The sequence below is a fragment of the Amia ocellicauda genome, chromosome 12 (assembly GCF_036373705.1).
Source record: "Amia ocellicauda isolate fAmiCal2 chromosome 12, fAmiCal2.hap1, whole genome shotgun sequence".
NCBI classification, from domain to species: Eukaryota; Metazoa; Chordata; class Actinopteri; order Amiiformes; family Amiidae; genus Amia; species Amia ocellicauda.
Genome location: NC_089861.1, coordinates 2,121,356 through 2,144,524, shown reverse-complemented (window position 1 = coordinate 2,144,524; position 23,169 = coordinate 2,121,356). Strand labels below are relative to the sequence as shown.

The 23,169-nt window shown below is 43.3% G+C and overlaps 1 protein-coding gene across 2 annotated transcripts in view; it reads right to left on the bottom strand.

The window, feature by feature from the left end:
* The window catches only part of tll1 (tolloid-like 1), a 70,564-nt gene extending 52,219 nt beyond the window's left edge, over positions 1-18,345 (bottom strand). The window contains exon 1 of one of the 2 annotated variants that reach the window (XM_066718057.1): positions 17,087-18,345. In XM_066718057.1, the coding sequence (XP_066574154.1) occupies positions 17,087-17,231 (145 nt within the window). In that variant the 5' untranslated portion in view covers positions 17,232-18,345. The remainder of the gene's footprint in view (positions 1-17,086) is intronic. The other variant, XM_066718058.1, reaches the window with a different exon arrangement.
* Between the last annotated feature and the right edge of the window lie 4,824 nt (positions 18,346-23,169).

Here is a 23,169-nt window from a genome sequence, read left to right as displayed (position 1 = left end):
TACGCTATCTTTAGACAGCTCCCTGAGTAATGCAAACACAACATTTGGAGGGACCATAAAATGACCACCCTTCAAGACTAAATTGGTAAGCCCTAATTCTTATTAAAATATAGTGTTGATTGGGCAAATACTTATGGTCAAAATCTAAAAGGGATACAAGCACAAAAATCCTCTTAGGTTTCTAGCAAAGTCCTTTTCAGAAAGTGGTAGTTTGGTAGTTTGAGACCAACTTTATGTTCAATGAAAAGTTGCATACAGACCAAAAGTTAAAAGAAGTATTTTAACAGTTTAGCAGACACCCTAACCTTATAATCAGCTGCCATTTTTAGTTATCAATCATTTATTTTCAGTCATTCATTCATTTAGTCAATATGAATTAACGAATGAATGAATTCAGCTGTTTGTTTCTGTCTTTTTCATTACTTCCTATACTATTTATTTTTAACAATGCCAATTAGTACAATCTTGTGAGCTTGTTTCTTTTTCTGTGGAAACTCGGTTCTCAAACACGTTCATGTCCAATCAGTTAAACACCATCAGCTTGCATTAACTCCCATAATGCACTCCTTCCAGGTAGCAGAAAACAAATGCATCTGCCTTAAAAGGAGTTGCGTACAAATTAGCCTGGCCGCTTAGTTTAGAAAAATTGTGATTTTTGAAAAGGCGCCACATTCACAATTTCCTACGCCTCTCTGGACTCTATGAATGATGCCCCCCTCACCCTTCCCACTAGTCATACACAACAAAAGCCTTGTATTTCGGACATGCCACTAGCCGCGGGTGCAAGACCGTTTCACATCTTTCTCAGGCGGTGATGAAATATTAAAAGGTACAGGCTGTGCTTTTTTCTCTGTCTGTTAGTTCTCTTCCTTAAGAGGGTCTTTTGCCACTTTGTCTTGTGCACGGCCTTCCTAACACCTCTTCTGTTTATCTCCTCATTCAGTGAGAGGACAGAGGAGGTGGGAAAACAGGCCCGAGTTGCTGATATTGAATTATGAAGCAGTGGGATCAGAGGATGTGACCCAAGTCTTAAAAAACAACGTCTGTAGCCGTTGGTTCAATCCAAAGCAAACACTGGCCTTTTGTGGGGTGTTTTGCTGAGCTCACCAATACCAGAAGATGAAGGAAGCGTTGTCGGCTCACTTTGCGCCTTGATAGACTCGCGTAGAATAATAACCCTGTACACTTTATTTCCTCTCATTTACACTAAATCCACTCCACACCAGGGCTCGTGTTAGAATAGGATATTATTATTATTATTATAAGTACGACATACTAGTCTTGGAATGTTTTCGTGAACGTCTCCAGCTTATTAAAACCCGTCACAGGAGTTTGTGTTTGTGTGTTACGGCTCTTTACACCCAATATCAGGCCCCGGCAGACAAAACATTCCTCTGTGAAGATGAGTGATGTGCAATTAACGGGGGCGGCGCAGTGTCGTGTCACAGGTGCGTCACTCCGGCTACAGCGCACTCCTCAGCCGCTGCTCTGTTGTTCTACCGGTCGAGGACGTGTGGGAGAGACAGGCGATTAAGACCCACCAGCGCTCCGTGTCAGCCGTGTCCGAATGGCTTTGCGGCAGAATGACAATGAATACGGCAGAGAGAGTACGAGAGGTCTGGACTGGCTGAAGTGTTGCGAAGAGGAATCCTCAGTTTGTGGTTTATGGTTGGGGAGGATGAACACTGTTGCACAAAGATGAGCAATGGATTCACCTGCTGGTCCTCAGCTTTACAAAGACAAGAAAATCACCATCTGTTGCTCTACACACAATAGAAAATGTGATCGTATTGAACAATCAGAGAGAGAGAGAGAGAGAGAGAGAGAGAGAGAGAGAGAGAGAGAGAGCGGCTTCAAAGTTGAACTCTCCAGAACTGCAGAAATGACTCATGGGGTTTCACCTTCACTCCCATGCCTCTCTACTCCAGGATGGGACTCGTATTTTTTATGCAACTGCCTATTTAAATACTTAATTGCCTTCATTAAAACTCTGCCGTCGGCTGAAGTGAGCAAACTCTACCTGCAACAAACACCGCAAGACATTTCCAAAACCCAATCCAGCGGCCGCTAACCTCACTCAGCGCGTTTACCAGAGCGCTCTGCCAGAGAAGAGGCTGCACTCTGAGACCAGGAAGGCAAATAATGATTGTGCATTTTCAACCTCCCCTCCCCTGGCCCCCCCACCGCCATTGTTTGTTTTGCTTTGTGTACATTTTCTTCTCCTCCTTCTTCGACTTCTTCTTCTCCTTCTTCGCTAAAATGAAAACAATCATTTGTAGGCCGCATGAATGAGCCGGAGTGTGTGACATTTCCAGCGCGGAGGCAGGATACAGACAACCAGGAAGAGATAACCAGGTCAACACCGAGAGCTCGCACAAAAGACCCTGCGGGGCTTGGCAAGGGCCCGTACTGTATACAAGTCGGGAAATTAGATAACAAAAGGTGGGAAATGTGCATTCTGCTCTCTAATAGAAGAAGAGATAGTATCAGATAAGCAGACAGCCAAATATTCACGTTGTGTTTTTCCTAACAATAACATGGATCGGAAAACCTGGCACTCCGGCCGTTTCCAGAGGTGCTGAGTGTTGGGAATGGGCCGCACTTCCACATCAAACGGCCAGCGAGGAAAGCACAACTCGGCTTCCGAAAGGAGCGCGTACAATAAGTAAGCCTTCCCTTTCGGCCTCTCAGAATAAGCAAAACAATTCCGGGTTTGTGTGTGGTGTTACTCGCTGATGATTCACAAATGTGAAGAATAAGACACACACACACACAAACAAAGCCCTCATTGCTCAGAGGACATATACCTTTTTCCTTCTTATCTTATAAAGTTATAAAGTTATAATTATAAAACTGTCATTAGGAGGAAATATCACAAAATTCAGTAATTTTCTGCATAACTGAAAACACTGGAAAAATGTTTTAGGATTTAATTGATGATATTGTTAATATTAATCCACATTGACTCATCTTCTATTTTGATCACTTAAATGGGGAGACCACTGGACACCAATCAATGCACCAAACATATAATTAAATAAATATCTATTAGAGAGAAATAAAAGTAACTTCACACACCAATGCCTCACAAGTCTCTTGATATTAGACTGAGAGACTGTGTGTGTATGACTATCATCGCCGTTTACACACTGATTAAAACCCATTCACTCATTAGCGTCTTCTCAGCTTACAAAATAAACTGTCACATTGTGAGTCCGATTGAAAAGTCTGAATTCTTGAGGCAAGCGGTTCTGCTTGCTTGGCTACAGCTGGGGCATTGCACAACTCACTAGTTTATCTTAATTGCTGTTCACTTTTATCAGCTAATTAGGGACTGCAAGACAGATAGGAGAGCATGAGCAGAAGGGATCAAACAGCTCTGCCTATCAGCCCAATCATCCGATCATTAGTGCGATCCTAGAAGGAATGTGTGAGGAGAGCATCACACTGACTGCAGGGGAAAACAACGACTCCACTGAAACACCTTTGCAGATGTTTACAGACTGCAGAGATGATGTGTTAATATGAACCTTTGCTTCTCACCACATCCTGCAGCCTCTTCCCTGAACCCAGCCTCCATCTCCTACTTATTATTGTATGTATTGAAGAGGGCTTTATGGACAAAATAACTCTCGTGTTTTTTCTAAGAGCAGCCAAGGAGAAAGACTGTTTTTAAACCTATTTCACATTTAGGAGACCACGACCCCCAACCCCACTTCCCTAAACACTCACACATAAACACACACACACATACTGTATATACACTCAGACACACAAAGTACTTCATTTATCTGTCAGAGATAGTACAGTTAGTAAAAACAAGCCAGCTGTGAGAGCTGTGAGCATGCCAGTGAACAAAATATTAAACTTGTAAAATGTCCCCACATATAATGGCCCCAAAACAAGCACCTCTACTGCCGGCGTTTCATATTGCGTAGGAATGGCTCCAGCTGCTTACTATGTGGCCATATTCCTGTCCTGTCGCCCAACACTTACATGACTTCACTGTCCCGCTACACACAGCCTGCATATGTGTAAATATATCACACGTTTTCACACTCTTTGCCCCATGGTGCCCCCTAAGACCCCCAGCTACCTTGCCAATACAAGGCTGCGACAAAGCTCCCAAAGCAAGGAGATTTCAATATTGCTCAACAGGGCTGCGAGCGTTGGGCCCAGGGCCCGGCATGGTGTGATGCCAGCGGGAGTTACTTCACATAATCAGAAGTTATGCGCTGCTATGCATGCTTTTGTACATTAAGATTCGTCTGCCATGAAAGCATATAGAAGCGGTTTCTCTTCCTCTCTCTCTCTCTCTAACGTTACATGACCTTTCCAAACACTTGTACTCAGGCCTGGGGTAGAACAAACACTACCCAGAATCCAGCTGTTGCCTATTTCACATCTTACATCACTGTGTGTGTGGGGGGGTATTCCTCTCTTTTCCAGGTGTTCTGTTTCTTACGCAATTGCCAGCTGGGCTCTCAATGGGGTGCACACTTGCACATCTGGCTGCATTCGTACATTTTTAGGAAGCCTGGCATGTATGTGTATTTATATGTGTATATGTTTTGTATAATGTGTGATGGTTTTCATACCTTAACTTCAAGACACTGCATAAGCTACAGTGACTGCCATGCACTTTAAACAGGCTTCATGTTAAAACATAACTTCAGTTCCTAGCACATATGAAAGCCAGTGTGTTCTTGTGCTCCAGGGGCTTTCCTCACAAGACGCAGGGGGCCATGAGAGACAGAGAGAGAGAGAGAGAGAGAGAGAGAGAGAGAGAGGCACGATGGTGCTCAAGGTCCTATCGCTCCACTGGAGTCCTGTAACTCCTTTCACCCAATTAGGACATGTAAGTGTGAAAGTCAGCCCGGAGCAAATGGGGAGAGATGATTATCAGTGGAAAGCTGCACTAATCTCCAGTGATGTGGCTGAGAGAGACAAAATGTGTCTCGCATAATTGAAGGTTTTCTCCGAGATAGCCAGGGGAGAATAACAAGGCTGAGACCGGAGTAGAACCTATCAAACTGAGGCCATTTTAGGTCTCCTCAGAAGAAGCTGAACGAGGCTGACAGTGCCTGTAACTGAGTCCCACTGAGTTCAAATCTCTCTTCTCGTCGTGTCTCAGGGCCCCTGATTTTCATCGGGGAATGAAGCTTTCTGCTTTAATCCTCTGCGTCACTCTGTCTTTCTGCAAAGAAAATCTCTAGGCAGTTATGATTAGCTGAACAATAGCCTCTGCCATCGGACAGATAGTGCTGATAAATGACTGTGTTTCCGATTGCTAAATGACTCGAGGCACATTTTGTACAAGACGCTGTTTTCATTCAGAACAGGAGAATGTTCTGGGCCACTTGGGCTTTTAGAAACATTAAGCCACCTTCTGTACAGCGCTGCCAGAAAGATGTGATGATGCTCACGATCGGCCGTGGATCTTGCAACATCTATTTATTTATTTCAGTAATTGAAATTAAATCTGCTTTCATCTCGTGTGGGGTTGACAGAAACTGTGCTGGAGGCACAAGAACAGTCACAGATTCCTCAGTCAGGTGGTCACAGCTTAAGACTAATATCTCCATGTGAGCACAAGTCCAAAAACCTGATTAATTGACTTGAAAAGGATTTACACTTTCGCTCAGTAGACTTGAAAATATCCCTTTCGCTGAGATACTGTTGTACGTAATCGCCAAGACCATTGATCAACACAAAACAAACGGGAGAGGGGGCAGCAGGAAATGCATTGGTGGTGTGCATTTCATTTGCACATTATGATACAGCTTATCTCAGCACCTGCATCCAGGCCTAATTGGGAGCATTTTAATTGTGACTTCACTCGAAAAAAGAAAGAGGGAGAGAAAGAGGGTGGAAAAAAGAACAGGAATTCATAGCAGGACTGGCAAACTGGCACAACCGCTCTGTAAAAGCGACAGATGAAGAGCCAGAAACTGACGGAGAACGAAAAGGACTCGAGGCATTCGACAGGTGACAACAGCCCGGCCTGAATGGACAATTTTACAGATATCAAAGCTGCAATCCGATTGGCACGGGAGGATCCTCGCTCCAGAACACATCAGCTGTGAGCCGGGGCGGGGGGGGCGGGCAGGACCTTTAATCCCTCCGCATTAATCCCGGCATGAGAACAACAATGGGGAGCCCAATTTGCTAGTCTAGTGGCAGACAACAAAGGATGGTGTTCATTTATTTATGTCTCCAAACAAAGGTAATCTTCATTAGTGTCTCCCTTACTGTCGGAGACTTCTTCGCCGGTCGCCAGAGGAGTTCCTCTCAGCACTGCTGGTTTAATTGAGGACAGTCTTACAAATGGTTTTAATTGCCTCTCGGGGCGTTTATCTTCTGAGCAGAGCAGTTAATTAATTTGCAGTTTAGCTCGGTGGGGTATGAGTTTGGTAAAGCTGAAACGCAAAACCATTTAAGTGTCTTTAACGCAGCGTTGAGAATAATTCCTGGATTAGACCCTAACTGGCTCTTTGGTCATGTGCTGCTGGTGAAAGAGACTTTGATTTCACCCAGACTGCCCACCAGTCAGGGTAGATTGGGTATCAGTAAAAGGTTTGTTTTTTGTTGTTGTTAAACTCTTGAATCCAGGAGAGGCGTATTAACAGAACATGGACAAGATTTGTTGGCTTCCTTATTACACAGAAAACAAGAAAAGAAAATCCCAGCCCCCTCGGCTCTTACACAAATGGAAGATGAAGCTGATAAAATCTGTGAGCCTTGTTGTAACTCCACCCTCAGGTCAGATGGCACCTTTGTGACACTATGAATTGTGACACACCAGCTTAGGTTTCACGTACGATTGTTTTGAAGCTACAAAGCCAGTATTCATCTGGTTCACAGTGAGACACCTTGTTCCAGTCCAACGTTAGGAGTTTATTGTTGAAGCAGTCGTGTGTATATATATATATATATATATATATATATATATATATATATATATATATATATATAATGGTTACAGTATTCAATTTTTAATACATCCTCTGATCAAGGGTTTAATGTTTCTGCATTAACTTGTGCAAGAGTCTGAAAGAATGCGTGTCTTGGTCTCTTTTGATCCTCACAGCATTAACCTTGTGAAAATAGATATGCATAATAAATCTGTTTTTACTGTTTCGCTGGTGCCGGTTACAGGTTGCTCTTTAGCCGACTGTTCCAGTGTTTATTTGAAAAACATGATCTCTAAAAAGCATGCAATGAGCCAAACTCCAAACTTGCTTTCTATTTTATAGCTCTGAAGATCTCGTCCAGCCGTTTCCTGATCGAAGATCCTTCGGAATCAACTTCAACCACCTGGCTGGGCAGCTCGTTCCACACCCCCACCACCCTTTGTGTACAGGAGTGCATCCCATTCTGCCTTAAGCCTGGACCAAATCAATATTTTGTCCTACCATAGGATGGGGCTTAACCAGTGATCATGGTGGTTATTAGAAAGGAGTAATAGAGAAGAATCTTATATCAAGACTTTAAATAAAGCACCTGATTGAATCTAGACGCCCAGCCCCAGAGAGTCACACATTCTGAAACTGCTGTAAACAGCACATGCAGGGGAAGCTATTCCCACATTGATTTCACTCGAGATCTGACCTCCAGAATGTCAAAACACTGGGAACTGCTTTATGGTTTTGCACACATAAGAAAATTACATATGAAAGTACTGACTACTTTAAAAATCGGTAAATCAATATAGCAAAATAAAAAATGTAAGAATATATAAATGCCTTGTTTCCATAAAATCACTCTTTAAGCTACATCATTATGCAGTAAACTATGTGTTCATAAATAATGCATAAAGTGACATTTCCCACCGATTTGCTTAAAGTTTGCTTTCTCCTGTCGAGCCCCACAATGAGCAATGAACAAGTAATCTTGAATAAATGTGTCTCCTAACTATAACAAGAATAAAAAGAAGAAGAAGAAAAATAACTCCTATACTACAGTGTCGACAAAAATATTTATTTTCTCAGTCTGATACCCTAGGGGAGGCTGTATTTTGTTTCTTTTCACTGTGTGTAGCACTCACTTGTTACGAAAGAGGCTTTACTTAATAAAAACTGAATTGAATTAAATGTAATTGAATTATAGATTAAAAAATAAGGCATTTCCTGGGAAGATGTGGACAAATTTATTCGCAGCTGCAAGACAATACCGACGCAGTGAAAGAACGCACTGCCGGGTGTCCGATCTCTTCTCTGTGCTGAATCAGTTGTTGCCCGTGCAGTCTGATTCGATACCGGGTATTGTGTTGTTTGATTGTTGTAGTGCTGGATGTGTCTTTAAATGTGTCTTTTACTACACTGTGCAGTCCCAATCTGATTTGTCTCTGATAATAGTTTTTTGTTGTGAAGATACACTTTATTTACATTGAGATCCTTCACTGTGCGCTTACTGCCGATGACCTTTAATGTCAGACACTGTGTACTGCAATGACATTATTCAATAAGCTTTCATCTGGAATCAAAACATAGAGTCTTTGTCTCACCCTGCTAACGTCTGTTGTTGTCCCTCTAAACAACTTAACAGTATAATTTAAATCACATGAATCCCCCGATTAAGAAGTGCCCGTGTGTGTAAGTATAGCAACAGTCCTGTCCAGTTTAAATGAGACTCGAAAACACCAATTTCAAACACATGAAACATAATTTGTGTTTATCATTCTCAACCAGAATGGAGAATGGACCTTTCACAAAACGTCTGTTATGCAATTTGTTAGAGTTGGGAGTATATGGGGATTTTTACATTGTGTTGACTGACAGCTTCTTTAACTTAATTTCAAGTACAACGTGAGTCGGACCCCAAAACTGTGACCGTGTCTGAACAGGTGGGGTGTGATTCCGATTTGATTTTGGCCTGAAATCCCACTGACTTAAATACTCACTGTATTTTAACAGATGGAAAACTGCGGTGCTTTGTTCTTGAAAATTCATAAGCTTATTTCTCATAATACAACAGACACTGCTTTCATATCAGGGAGATGTGAGGCATTTTATTCTGACACTACAGTCAATCAAAATGATCTCATCCTTTTCCACTGCTCTCGAGTCGCACAAAGTGTGTGGCCCTCTCGTATGTTGATCAGACACGATCAGGCTTTACTATACAAGCAAAACGACAAAGACACATTCGTTGAACACCATAGAAACACACTGGAAAAAAGTTGCATGCAGTAGCTATTTAAGATTAAAAATTATATACCACTCCAAAAAAGAAAAAAGGAATTTAATGAGATTCTGCAAGTCAATAAATCAATACCACCTATTTCTTTGAAACTAAGCCTCCAAAGGTTTCTTGTATCATTTGAAATTCAGATTATCCTGCCTGGACACGCGGCGAGCGAGACTTGCTGACACAGCCGCGCAGAAATGTTTTCATCTCGCAGAGTGGGGCCTCGGTGGCGCATTACCAACGCAGAGCGCTCGATGTTGTCACTTGTGTGTTCAATTAGGATGGAAAGCAGTCACGCTCGTCGTTGACTTGAGAGGCTCGATCTCGGGAAGGGCAGGAGGGTCAGCTAGTGTCCAGAAGTTGGAGAAGAAGCACTTGTGTGTGAGGGAACCCTTTTCTAGAGCTGGATTAACAACATGGCATTGATACACATGAAAATGCAAGTTCATTCATATGAAACTAACAGATGGGTGTGCATTGATGAGTGACATACATGTAACCACTGAAGATGCAGGCAACACTGCGGTTATTTCTTTCTTTGTGACATTAGTAATAGTACCGCTCTGCTTTCCATGAAGTGATAAGAGGTTACGCTCTCCCTTTAACTGCTTTAACTGCTTTGGGTACGTCCCCAAAGAGGAAGAAAGAAATCCTTTTGATTTCAGTGAGTCATCCATGGAAGAATTTTGAAAGCTCCTCCGTCGCTTCCTGGCTTCTGTGTTTACGGTGGCATGGCACGGGACTCCGACTTCTTGGGATGCAGATTTTACACGATGGCGTAAAAAGACAACAACGCGGCACTGCAGTTGCACTCTCAGTGAAGGAGGCCTGTGCTAGACCCGGAGAATTAGACATTTGATTCCATATGCTGCATAAGACCAGATTGAACCCAATCCTTGACATCAGTTCAAGCCCCTCTCCCGAGTCAGAGCCAGGAGGCTTCCATTAAGCAGACTCGAGAATATTTGTGGCGCACGAGCAGACGCCAACAAACGCTGGGAGTCGGTCTTTTGCAAATTCAAAGCTGGTGTGAAGTTCTCGTGGAATCCAGGCTGCCGATTATAGTCAGCTTTGCAGGCATCTTAATCAGCCGGGGGCGAGAGAACACTGCCTGCGCGTCTCGGGGGTGTCAGGGTTGTTTAATTAATGAATCTCGTGTTCCTACAGGTCTATATCAGAGCTGAGTGTTTTCTATCACAGTCTCAGAGGACTAGGAGACACAATTTTGGAACAAGCACTCTTAAGACAGTTACTTCATTACCAGCTCACTGCACACAACCGCCACGCTTTGGAAAGCACAGGCCGCTGTATTGGCACGATTTTCAATTAAATGGTTTATTTTCTTGACGCTTCAGAACTATTCAAACGTGTCCCTACCCACAGAAGTAGGAGTTGCAGTCCCAATTAAGGGTTATCTATTCCATGAGTGAAATTAAATTAATTATTTAAATCATTGTCTTAAGACTCTCTTTGAGAGTAAAAAGCAGCAGGAAACCCATTTACACACTGTAATGGATGACGGTCCTACCGAGACTCAGTGTTCATCCCAGGACAGAGTTGTGGGTCCCAGAGTTCTGGTCACGGATTGTAAAGTGGTTTTCCTGCCCAGCTTGCTTAAAATCATTTGCTGCAATTGATCACTTGCTTCCCTGAATGTGGCCTCAGAGACCTTATGAAACATATGCCTCCCATCCGTTGATATCAAAACAAAAAGTCACCCATCTTTTCTTTTCTACAGCATATCTCTCTTCTTAAAAATACAGTCAATGTCAGGCGAAACTGCTTAGTAGTTACAAGATTGTTATGTGTACCATAAACGGCAATTTGAGCCCACCTGTAATTACACATGGAAAAGGTACTATTAAAAAAAGACACCTCCTTAGTGCAGTCAAACCCCATCATTTTGACATAAATGCATCCTTCTCCAAGAGGCAATTTCATTAGTTTTAACGGTTTTGAGTGACAGATTTAAACACATAATTAGGCCAATTTCTATTTAATTAAGTGCCAGAGATGTCTTTACACAAGAAAGGTAGAAATGTTTACACAGTTATTTGGTCTGTTTTCCCTCCTCAGTGCATTTGTATAAAAATCCCCAGATTCTGACTAGAAAAGGTGTGATCTTTATTTAAAACGCTTCACTACAATTAAGCACAGGTTTATCTTATCTTATCTTTAACCTTGTAAAGATAAGACCTGCATGAATGGGGATTGACGAACTCAACATTCATTTAAATTAGGTAAATGCAAGTCAACAATCATACCTAACAAACCAACTCTACACATAAATAAGAAGTTGAGAAAGTTGCACATTTTCCTTTTCGTTTATGTAGACATTACTTCGGGAACAAATGCAGTGCTAGTTATCTGGAATTCTGTATTTAATTAGATCAGTTAAAGAATTAGCTTTATGATAGATTTAAACCACCGGAGAATACAGCAGCGAAACGCTCTCCCGCCACCCTCCGCCAAATTACCAGTGAGCTGCTGCAAATTAGCTTTGTCAGTAATGAAATGTGGCATCAATTTTTAAAGGCAAACCACGATTCGCTTTGACCTTGAGAGCATCCCGGCAGGATCTCAGGAAAGGGGATCAGCAGAGAGGAAACGCTGGAGCTGCGGGGAGGCCTGAACGGCCATTGCGGGATGAAACTTTCCCCACTGATGAGCCATCGTCCGTCACTGTCACGTTTTTATGAGTGTGAAGGGGGAGCTTCTGCAGCTCTAGCTGAGTTTAGATGGAATGATTTTGAATTAATTTAATCTCTCTCTCTCTCTCTGCCTCTCTCTCTATCACACACTCTTTCTTTCTGTCTCTGTGTCTGTCTCTCTCTCTATGTGTCTGACAGATGCTGGGGACACACCAATTTGATGAGGTAGTAAGTCAGCGGTTATGGTAGTCAAACTATTAACCACATCCAACAACCTCCAAAAGCCCCATTCACACAGAAACGTTTGCAGCCTTTTCCGTGGCATTCTGTTGCCGGAAACGTCTGAAAGGGTCTGAGCCGGCATCAGGAATTTTCCACCTCGGGACCTAGTCAAGATGCTAGGTGACTGATTTAGCTTAAGACCGCAGGACGTTCGTTAAACTCTAGTGACGCATCAGCAGTATCAGGGAGAAAAGATGTCCAGATTCCAGTCAATTACAGTGAATAAATAGGGGGGCTCATCATCTCACCAACAAACTCTGGATAAGCATCAGACGGGTGGGTGATAAATAAGTGAGCTTAGGTAATGACAATGAATAATCTAAACAAATCATCAAGCAACACTCTTTCAGATGAAGGGTGTAGATACTATACTGTGGCCTCCCTGCTCCAGCTGGCCAGTGATGAGAGCGTGCCAGTTAGCCAAGCCGTGCGAAGGGGTACCTTACCGCAAACGTGTGGAATGTGTGAATGTATTTATGTATGGATTGAGTAAATATTGCACTGCCTGCGCTCCCCCGACAGAAACACAGAGCAAACAAAGATCCTGCTCCATTAGGCCCCAGAGCAAGTGTGTTGGCAGAGCGTTTAGTGGGAGCTGTTACGCCTTTTACGACAGGCTACTGACGAGCTCTCGCAGAACTGCTCTCGCACAAACAGGACCAAATGGTTTGCTTTACTAACACTGTGGGTAATTACAACAAACACACACACACACACACACGCGCACACACACCAGAGGAAGAGATCTTATTGTCCATGCGTATCCCGTCACCTTGTACGAGCCGACTGAGACTCTAATCCACAAATTTTGAAGGTCTTTAGATAATAAGCATCCACAAGCTGGTCTGGCAGTCTGTTGCACACACACACACACACACACAATTGTTCAGGCAAAGGAACGCCCCCTGTTCAGAGGCCAGAATCTACATGGGCTTAGTGCTCATGTATACACTGAGATCCTCCCCACGGCGCTATGATCTGAAGCATTTCTAACACGTCACCTTGCTATATAGACTTTGTGAGGAAACACAAACACCCCCAAAAGGCCATTTGTCTTGAATAATGCACACAGATGGGGACGGGGGCTGAGGTTTACCTTCGGACCCCGGAAGACCCACGCTGGAGATTGAGCGCCCTGCGTTTCTACGGCCCTGTATCCTAATCTGTTCCTTTTAGCTGCTCAACACTACCATTACCGTCGTCCTCTTGTGTAATTGCAGGCTTCTGTGTGGCAGATCGTCGGCTATTCTCATAGCAGGCACAGCGCTAAGGTCAAGACTCTCGAATTCCACGACAAGTTCGAACATGTAATTACTCCTGCATCGAAGACATCAAATGTGCGCCTGCTGTGTGTGAGGGCCTCACAGCGGAGGAGAATAACCCAGCTCTAAGGCAATTAATCCGGGACTTTGATTTTGTCTTCCTGTGTTCCAGCTGTCTTTCAGCTGTCGATATGTATCCACTTTAAAACGCGGCCTCTGCCCCATCATGTCTGTCAGTGGAGCCTTTTTAAATAGTATGAAGTGACAAGGACATTAATCCATTGAGCGATTATATTTAGAAAATGCATGATGTTTATTTGCTCTGAAGTGAGACCGCATCAGGGCTCGGGCTTTTGTAACAGAATACCTACAGCTTTGCCAGCAAGATAGATAGCTTGATAACATCACCTTGACATCTGAAAATACTTGCTTTTAATCGTGGCAAATGAAAAAGCATGAGATGTATATTATAACAATGTTGTTTTTAAAATGTCACTGTTATATTGGTCTGCTTTTCTGGGTTTTCTTTGTTGCAGTTCTGTATCAAAAAGCCGTCTCAGCCTGCAGCCTTGGCTCACCTGCAGACTCCCACATTTCCATCATAAACACTTTATGCGAATAAGACGCAAACTATTGCTCTTATCAGAATCAGGCATTATTGTCTTACGTCAACACACACATTTGCGCCTTCTCATTTTAGATACACTGATATGTGCTCATTTCTCTATTGTTCGCCATAATTATGACACTGAGTTTTGTATATCTAAAGGGCTACAATATCAAAACCAAACATGACTTTGCTGATAATTTAACACCCGCTTTAATGTTCATGTATACTTAACGATATGCATTGATATTCATTATATAATTGCAGTTATGATTCTATTATACACCCATGTCTCTATGAACTCCAGTCGTTGTCGTGCACATGCTTTGATATGCTGTGATATCAACGAGTCATGACGTAAGTTCTCAGATGTATTTGAGTGTTTGTAAAATCCAGAGGATAAACCGGTGCCCTCGGCATTGCAAAGCAACCAATGAATCTGGATGCACATAAACTATAGCTCAATTAAGACGTTTGCAGAGAGACAAAGGGTTTACGGGCAAACACACCGACCCAAGCCGATCAAATAGGACATTCTGAAAGGCTTAATTAGATTCAATGGAAATGACATCTCATCAGATTACAGGTGACCACGACCCTTTTCACTTCCCAGAATGAAAAGTAATGCAATCACTTTAAGGAGATTAGTGTGATTTTGCAAACCAATCAGTTATTTCAGAATGCGCGGATATGATTGCCTCTCGCTCATTATAACTGTGCAAAGCGAGGTCTGAGTGTGCTTTCACGCCAGGAGAGAAACGAACAGGCATTCTGTTATTTATTTATTTTCCGTGCAAGCAAAACTTTTTTTTTTTTTTAGCTGGTTTCAGGCATCCTGACAGCACAAAAAACTACACTGTCGCAATCCTGCCTTTTCAGGAACAGCACCTTACTGTATAAGAGGCTCTACAAGACCTTTTTGAGAGGCAAAATCATGACACATCTGCTCTCTCCGGACACACTGCCCTAGCACAATCACTGGGGAGTAAAGACCAAACCACAGAGGGGTGAATGAGGATGCACACACAGACTGATGTATGTGTTGTCGGATTTATTGACCATCCCGTTTTCAATGGACAGAAATGGTCTATTAAAATAACCAGAATTGTACAGCTAGTTGTAGTTGCCGCCCCCCTCGGTGGTGGTCACAGTCCTGGGGGGAGGCAGTGAACATATTCCCCTCTTCACAGAAAATCAAAGAGATGGTCAATTTGGCACCAGTTAACGAAATAACAGGCTCTTATGGGTCTGGCTCAATGGTTGCATATATACATGTTTTATTATGTGGTAGAAACATGCAACCCTTCTGTTTTTTTATGTGTCACAAATGTTGTATATTTAAAACCCATTAAATATACTCTGAACACATGTAAGTCTTTAATCAAAATATTGATTTGGAATATTGGAAATATATAGTGGAAATCAATCTCACCATATATTTGCAACCTATGAAATAAATACATGGATTACAGACTAAAACATATTTAAAATACATCCCAAATATGTTAAATATACAGAAGGTTTGGTGTTTGGTCCGTGTGGGTAAGCTTGGAACATGTTAGAGCCGGGTCTTCTGTTTGAGATTCCCGCCAGCATGCACAAAATAAAGGACAGACATACCCCCTTGTTGTTATTTCAGTCTAAAACCTATATTACATAGAAACTCCCACCCACTTCCAAGCATAAATGAACCCCCCAGCCATTGATATTGAGACTGGGTTCCCCACTGCGTAGAAAGCCTGAGACAAACGCAAAGCTGCCCCCGACACTGGCTTGTCGTTTGTGACTGTGTGGGTTGGTGGACAGTGTTTAAAGTCTGATCAGGTGGAACTGCACGTCTTATCTTGTGGGTCCTACTCAACACTGCAAGGAAAACGCATTTTCTCATGGGGGTGTGGGAGGAGGGTCTTCAAATATTTGCTGTTCTCTGCTGGATACAGTTTTGGTGGATGACCCTGAAGGAAACTTAAATTACATTTTCTAGTAAATTAACTCTTTATGATGCAGACTGAGCTGGTGGCCCATTCCCCCGCAGTCTGCTTATGTATGCATTTAATTTAGGTTTGCAAAAAAAATATGATAGTGAATAATCTAACCAGTTAGGGTAACCTAAAGCAATGTCACCCTACCGCTATAAAATCAGTCAAAATCTTATAAAGGCTAGAAAGGCTCATTTAGATCGAGACCCCAATGATAGAAATTAACAAAGCATCCACAATACAGATGACACTGCTTCAACAGGGGGAATATATATATATATATATATATATATATATCATGGAAACAATAATACAAAGATCAAAATAATCACACCGAAGCCTCTTAACGTGCACTTGTGCACAGTCAGACCGTGCCTAATCCCCAGCTGTAGGATCTGCACACACACACAGGTGAATGGGTGAGAGGATGGACTGTGCGTAAATCTGTGCACACTTTCTACGCATGACAGAGACCTGCACACGGCTCAGGACAGGGGTCACCGGGGGAAACTGTCCTGCTACATATTAACTACATACTAACTATAACTACTACTACTACTACTACTACTACTACTACTACTAATAATAATAATAATAATAGTAATAATAATTGTTGCCACTTTTATGTTATTACTTCATTTGAGCTATTGCATAAAACCAATTTTTGATATTTTATTCTATGTTTATAGTCTGTGTGTGTGTTTTGAGAACCAGGGGGGATGAAGTTTCAAAGGCAAGTTAAGGATAAAAGTAAAAAGACGGGGTTTGAAGTGTAGCGCTTTATAATGTAGGGAAGAGTATTCACCTCCTCTTGCCAATGAAGCAAGTTATTCTCCGACACCTGAGTGGAGATCAAACACGTCTGCAGGCCATTTGAGGTGAGCGCACAATTCGGGACAATGGTCAATTGTCACCGTGGAGACTATTGTCATTCTTGTTGTTCAATAAATATTTGACCATTAGATAAAAATCGCTGACTAATCGCTAAGTGGCGAACCGTTTACTTAAAATCAATTAAAACAAATAACTGTGTAACACCGCCTGTGTGTTGAATTCATTCAATCAGGTATTAGAGCAGTGATCTCTGGCAGTAATGAGTTAAACAGCAGTACTTACCAGCTTTGCAGGGGTCCTTGTAGTCAATCGACTCAGCTTTTTCTTCTTCATAATAGTCATAACTGTATTCATAGTCTAAGCCATTGGATATTGACAGCTCCCACCAAAAAGTCAATCCGGCCAGTAAAAACGTGATCCAATGCATTTTCAATGTCAGTGCCCAGAGGATGCAGACCAAGTAATGAATGGACAGAAGAAAAGAAAGCTGGATTTTGCCCTTTCAAGAAATAGATTGTCTCCCTTTTTTCTGTCGGTGAGGGGCTGATAGAGGAATGCAGAAGGTCGCTGCAAAGCCACCGTGGCTTTATATCATCTGATGGATGACAGCCCTCCAAGTTACCAGCGTGGTCGCAGTCCGGTCCCTTTATGCATCTCGGCTCCCCTGTGCGGCTGCTGGATCCGGTGGGCTTCTCTCTTCACCAAGTGCAAACCCTGTTGGGAAAGTAGAGGTTCCAGATCTGCATCACAAACAAATGAAGAAAAAAAAAAGTGCAACAGGACGCAAATGTTTAAAACAACACTGAGTCACTGGAGCTCACACTCAGAGGGTCCTGGTGGCCAGCAGCGCGGCGGGGCACGGAGCCAGCCCTGGCACTTTTTCTGCTCACTTACGAAAATCCTACAGCCATCTAACAATCGTCAGCATCCTGCTTACTTATTCATACAATCAGGGTCAAGATCCGGAGCGCCTCTGATCCGCTCTGTGGATAATAAACACAACTTCACACGGGCTGGGAGAGAGCAGAGGAGAGGAGAGGAGAGGAGAGGAGGAGGACTTGAACTGCGGCTCAGTCGGGACGCAGCAACTCCGCAAGACGGGAGCTCCGACACTTTAGGAGAAATGCCGACTTTAGCAATGCACACATGCAACGAGCAACAATGCCTCTGTGAGCTTTAGACTTGGCTAAAAATAACCGCGGCTGGACAGCTCCGTCTCAAACTACCAATATCGGTTTCTTCTATGGTTACATTTCGCTGTTCCTGCGCAAGGCTGGCTGTCTGAGATATCAATCAATCAATCAATCAATTTGTATTTTGTATAGCGCCCTTCGCTGGGTAGTCACAGATCGCTTTACAGATTGATAAACAGACAACAAAAATAAACGAATAAATCAACCATAAACAATGAATACAATTAAATTAAATGAAGCATTAGGCATTTAGAAGTCTGTGCTATAAGGTTGAAATATAGCTGGACTGTCGCTGTTAAAGCAACAATAAATGCACACATAAAGACATGAAGCGTTGCGTGTGGCAGTATAAAAGAGAGAGCAACCCTGACAACTGTAGCCCCCTGGTGTAAGAGTGCCGGATGCTGAGAGAGGGGCAGCTCCCATCTAGGTGAGACTCCAGTAATAAAGCCCCGCAGCGGCTCCTGTTACAGCCCCGGCCATGGGGGGTGAGGCACTGTGCGGGTGTTACTTTCGACACATTAACACATTTCATTGTTTCTGAACAGATTACCCTCCACCACGTACCAGTCAGGCTTTAGATACATAGATAGATACATAAATAGATGCATAGATAGTTTGAAATAGAGTTAAAGTTATGCTATACATATTCTCTCTCTCTCTCTCTCTCTCTCTCTCTCTCTCTCTCTCTCTCTCTTGCTCTCCCTCTCCAAACTAAATTATGCTCCTCCCAATTCATAGCATCCCAATAACAGACTGGGAAGCACTAAGAGACACATGGATACATTGAATGGAAAGGAAGAGTGTATTATTTCTATATGTATTTAATTTGCATTATCGTAAAATGTATTTCAGCTGGCCCTCCAGTATGTTATCCTACCTCGCACGTCCCTGCTCTTTTAAATCCCACTTTCCACCCGTATCTGTCAATGCCGGGGTATCTGGGTGGGAGGGACACAGGGCGGGTACATGTGTTTCAATAGGATCAGATATAAAACGAACCCAGGAGCGCAAGACTCTGCAGGTCTGCCTGGTTTTGAACATTTCCACCATGATGCAAAAAGCACAGAGATTGCCGAGTTGTTGTTGTTGTTGTTGTTGTTGTTGTTGTTGTCATGTGTATTGCTGTAGTTTGCTGTGAGCCCTTCAGCTGTAACCAGGCTCAGCCTAGGAGGTCAATCTGCGGGATCTCCCTGGGACGGCACTATGGAGTCATCACAGACCGGTACTGTTACTCTTTTTGTGAATACTACAAAGACAACTTTTTTTTTAAGCCACAAGTATTTAAAATGCCTGTACCCTGGTTTTGCAACTTCCAAAGAAAATATCATTATTCCTTTTTCGCGCAACTGAAGACGGATGCATTGCGCTTGTGGTTTCTGTGTCAACGAATCTCCGGGATAATAAACTATATATTTAATGTAATACATGTCCTGTTGAAATAACAGCAGGTCAATACAAGTTCACGCTGCGCTGGATTGCAGTCCCTCTGCCTAAGCGCCCGAACACAGCGGCTCGACCCGCATACATACCGGGCGCCGGGCTCAGCTGTGCGCAGCAAAAGCGCGACTTTTCTGGCTCCTTGGCGGCTGCATGTCCTCCAGGTCTCGGCAGCTCTTCAGCAGCAGTAATAACCCCAATTCTGCGTGTCCCGGTGCCGTCTGCCTGTGTCCAAACCTGCCCATGTCCCCAGTGAGACGGGCGCACTGGACCTGCGCCTGGGGAGATTAGTCCTCTCGGCAAGGTGCGCGGTGACGTCACGCCGCCAATCCCCCCGGCTGTCCCGACCCGGAGCGCACGGGCTGCTGCTCGCTTTATTTGGGTTTATTACACATATGCCATCTCTATCTGGATGTTTAAAACAATAATGCAGCAAATAAAAATAGATATAATGATCCTTCATGTGCGAGGGGGTGTGCTTGCTCTTTCTGTCACTGGACGCCTGTGCTATGTCTTGATACAGTAACCGTCTCTCTCAAGGGGACCCCCAACGCACTGAAGGTGGCTGTTAAAAACAGTGTGACAATTACACGGCCGCAGAAAGGCTGTCACAGAGGATGGAAGTGGGTGAAAAGGAGGAAAGCCGTTACAAAGAAGGGAAGACCGGGGAGGAGACTAGCACAGTCTGTCACTTTGCTTGTCTCTGAAGTTACTGACAGAGTCGCCTGCTACCCAGTTGCCTTGTGACAGTATTTGGAAATGTAATTATAACCTCCAGTCTCTCTTTCCTAACAATCCGGGACAGAAGGAAGGCTTTCAATCGCACATCAGAGACCTCGCTTTCCTCAAACCACAGACACGGATCCTCCTTCCACCTCCACTTCCAGTTTCATAATCACTGAGTGCTGGCGATGTGAAACAAGGTGAGCACCAATAGCAGACACAGGACACAGGACACAGGACACAGGACACAGGACACAGGGCACAGGACACAGGACACAGGGCACAGGACACAGGACACAGGACACAGGAGCGCACAAGTGTGAGCAGCGCTGTGCTTCAATAGCGGCGCACTGGGCGGGTCGTGACGGGACGCAGCTGCAGGTTCATCCGTCTGGCTGTCAGATTGGTTTTCTGACTTCTTGCGACCCCTAGTGAATGCCAAAGGTTAAAAGCGACCAATACAAGGTGTTGAATGGGATGCATAAGGACACAGCCAGTGCTTTTGAGATGCCAACACCAGTGTTTCCCAGTATAAAGGGCACCTACCATCCTCTAACCTCTACTCTACCCCAGTTGTAAACTTGAAAACAAAACTGACTTTCAGTGAGTGAGGATGTCCCCATGTAGAGTTGTGTGGTGTGTTTATTTGTTGTATACAGTGGGGTAGGGTTGGTTTCAGGATTGGGGGGTTCATGCATGTAGTTGTGGAGTTGTGGAGGGTCAGGTCCACTACTTATATGAAGTTGGGATTGGGAACACATTATTGGGCGGGACAGTTTAACGTTCTCGCCCCTAAACCTACGCCTATGATTGGATATATTAGTTTTTTCGTGTGGGGTGGAGTTACCCAGCTAACAAAATCAGGTTACTACAACCTTGTGGCGACATAGTGTTGGCCTCAACCAACCCACAACCTCACTACAACGTTGTGTGTAAGCTGAGTAGACACTGTTGACAATGGGATGTCTTAGAGCAGGTCATTGCTTATTGAAAAGTCTCCCCGGTGGACACTGAAATGCATGGTTTATAATAAAGATGAAAGACAACAATAATGTGTAATGATCAAATTTGTGTTATTGTTCTTGTCATTAGGGTTAGAGTTATTTGAACTGGGTGTATTTGTATTGACGTAGCTTGAACATGTGCTAGGTGGTGGAGGGCCAAAACTGAGGTAGGTAAAACTGGGTGCAATACCTAACTGTATTGGGTATTATATGGTCACTCTCTTCGGTAAGAGACTGAAGTTTTGTATGTTTGTTTGTTGTTGTTATTTTGTAGCCTACATACATATTAAATATATGATCGAATTAGTGAAATCATTAGTACCATGCCTTAATATATAATTGCACTAGCAACACGCATTAAGAAATAACTTGCATGTCCCAACTGGCACTCCGTAGTACGGTTGACAGCGGTCAGTGGTTCCTGTAAAATTCCAAGGCCGTCAATTTCATGTTTCAGTTTTTTTTTGCAGGATCAACATGCAGGTCTGACCAATGTGGACCAGTGACGTCAAAACTTTGACACAACCGCTAGAAGTAAACTACTAACTTGTGCTTGTGCGGTTATATATTCAAGTTGAAGATAGAAACATCTGACAATGAAATAAAGCCACAGGAAGTACAGATGTTTAGTTCTCTATCAGCAGGTGGCTTCAATTTTCTGTGAATGTGGCCCCTGACCATTTTTTTTTTAATTAATTTGTAAAACAAAGCCATCTTTGTAATGATATGAATATACAGTTCATGTTTTGTGTTTTGTTTTTTTCATTTTATGGGCATATGAGTGTGTGTCTGTGTTTGTGTGTGTGTGAATCCATCCAGGAGAGAGAATAGTGTGTCCTTTGAATGAACCACCCCTGGGTCAATGCAGAAAGCATCGTCACTAACAGAAAGCTGTCATTACACATCGTGTGAGCAATTTATAGTTGTCAGGTGGTCTGAAGTTGTGATTTAATACAGGCCAGTTGTTGCTACATTTGTAGGGTCCAAATGTGACTGGTTTTCGAGACTTTCTCAATTGTTTTGGTTGTAATGGCTCTGTTTTGCTTTCGTGCTGGTTTGCTGCTGTCAGCCTTACACACATAATGAACCGAGCGTCATTAAAACCAGCAACATAAAACAACAAACACCACAGCCCACTCCAAAGCTGTGTCATCCGTTGCATCATGCAAACAACGTACGCAACAATCGGTCCCAAGAAAGTGCATGTTGTTTGTCTTCCAAAAAAGAAAAGAAAGAAGGATGACATTTGGATTCAACTCTCTGGCACCACGGTGGATTATTAAATTAAATCATGACGAGTTAAAAAGACCTCACAATCCCGTCTCTATTACTGCTTAAAGTCAAGAGAACAGGGTCACTGAGACTGGAGGAGTGAAGCAAGAAGCAAGTGCTGCAGGCAAGAAGATCCGAGCCATGTGATCCACATCTGGCCGGGTGTCGGAGCACTGCGTCTCCTGCCTGGGAGAGAGACGCACAAAAGCGATGCACAACTTCTCTCTGTGCTAAATGGTCCCAATCGGCATCCAAGAGGATATCTCTTACACATGTTCTGTATAGCTGCCATGCTTTAATTCCTGTATCTGTTAACACTTGTCCGATACTCCCCCTCGACACACACACACATAAACACACATACACACCCCCACCACTCCTCTCCCTGCAGCTACAATCCCAGCCCCCTCTCCAAGTGGGATCCAGGCCGTTTGACTGTTAGTTACCCTGCGCTTCGTCCCCGTCCCTGGTGGGAATGGCTTGGAAGGCAACTGGTGTGATTGAAAATGAATTCAGTGTCTTCGAAAGCGAACAGATGTCCAGCCCAGGGTGGGGGGGCTCTGTGTAGCTCACCGCTTCACAGAGCCTTGGAGTTGTGTTTGTTTGAACATATAAGCATGTAGCAATTTGAGTGGCCTTTTAACGCATCTGGCCATAGTGTACATTTAAACATCTATATTGACCGTATCAATGGATTATTTTTTGTTTTTTATTTATTTTTGACAGTATTAAT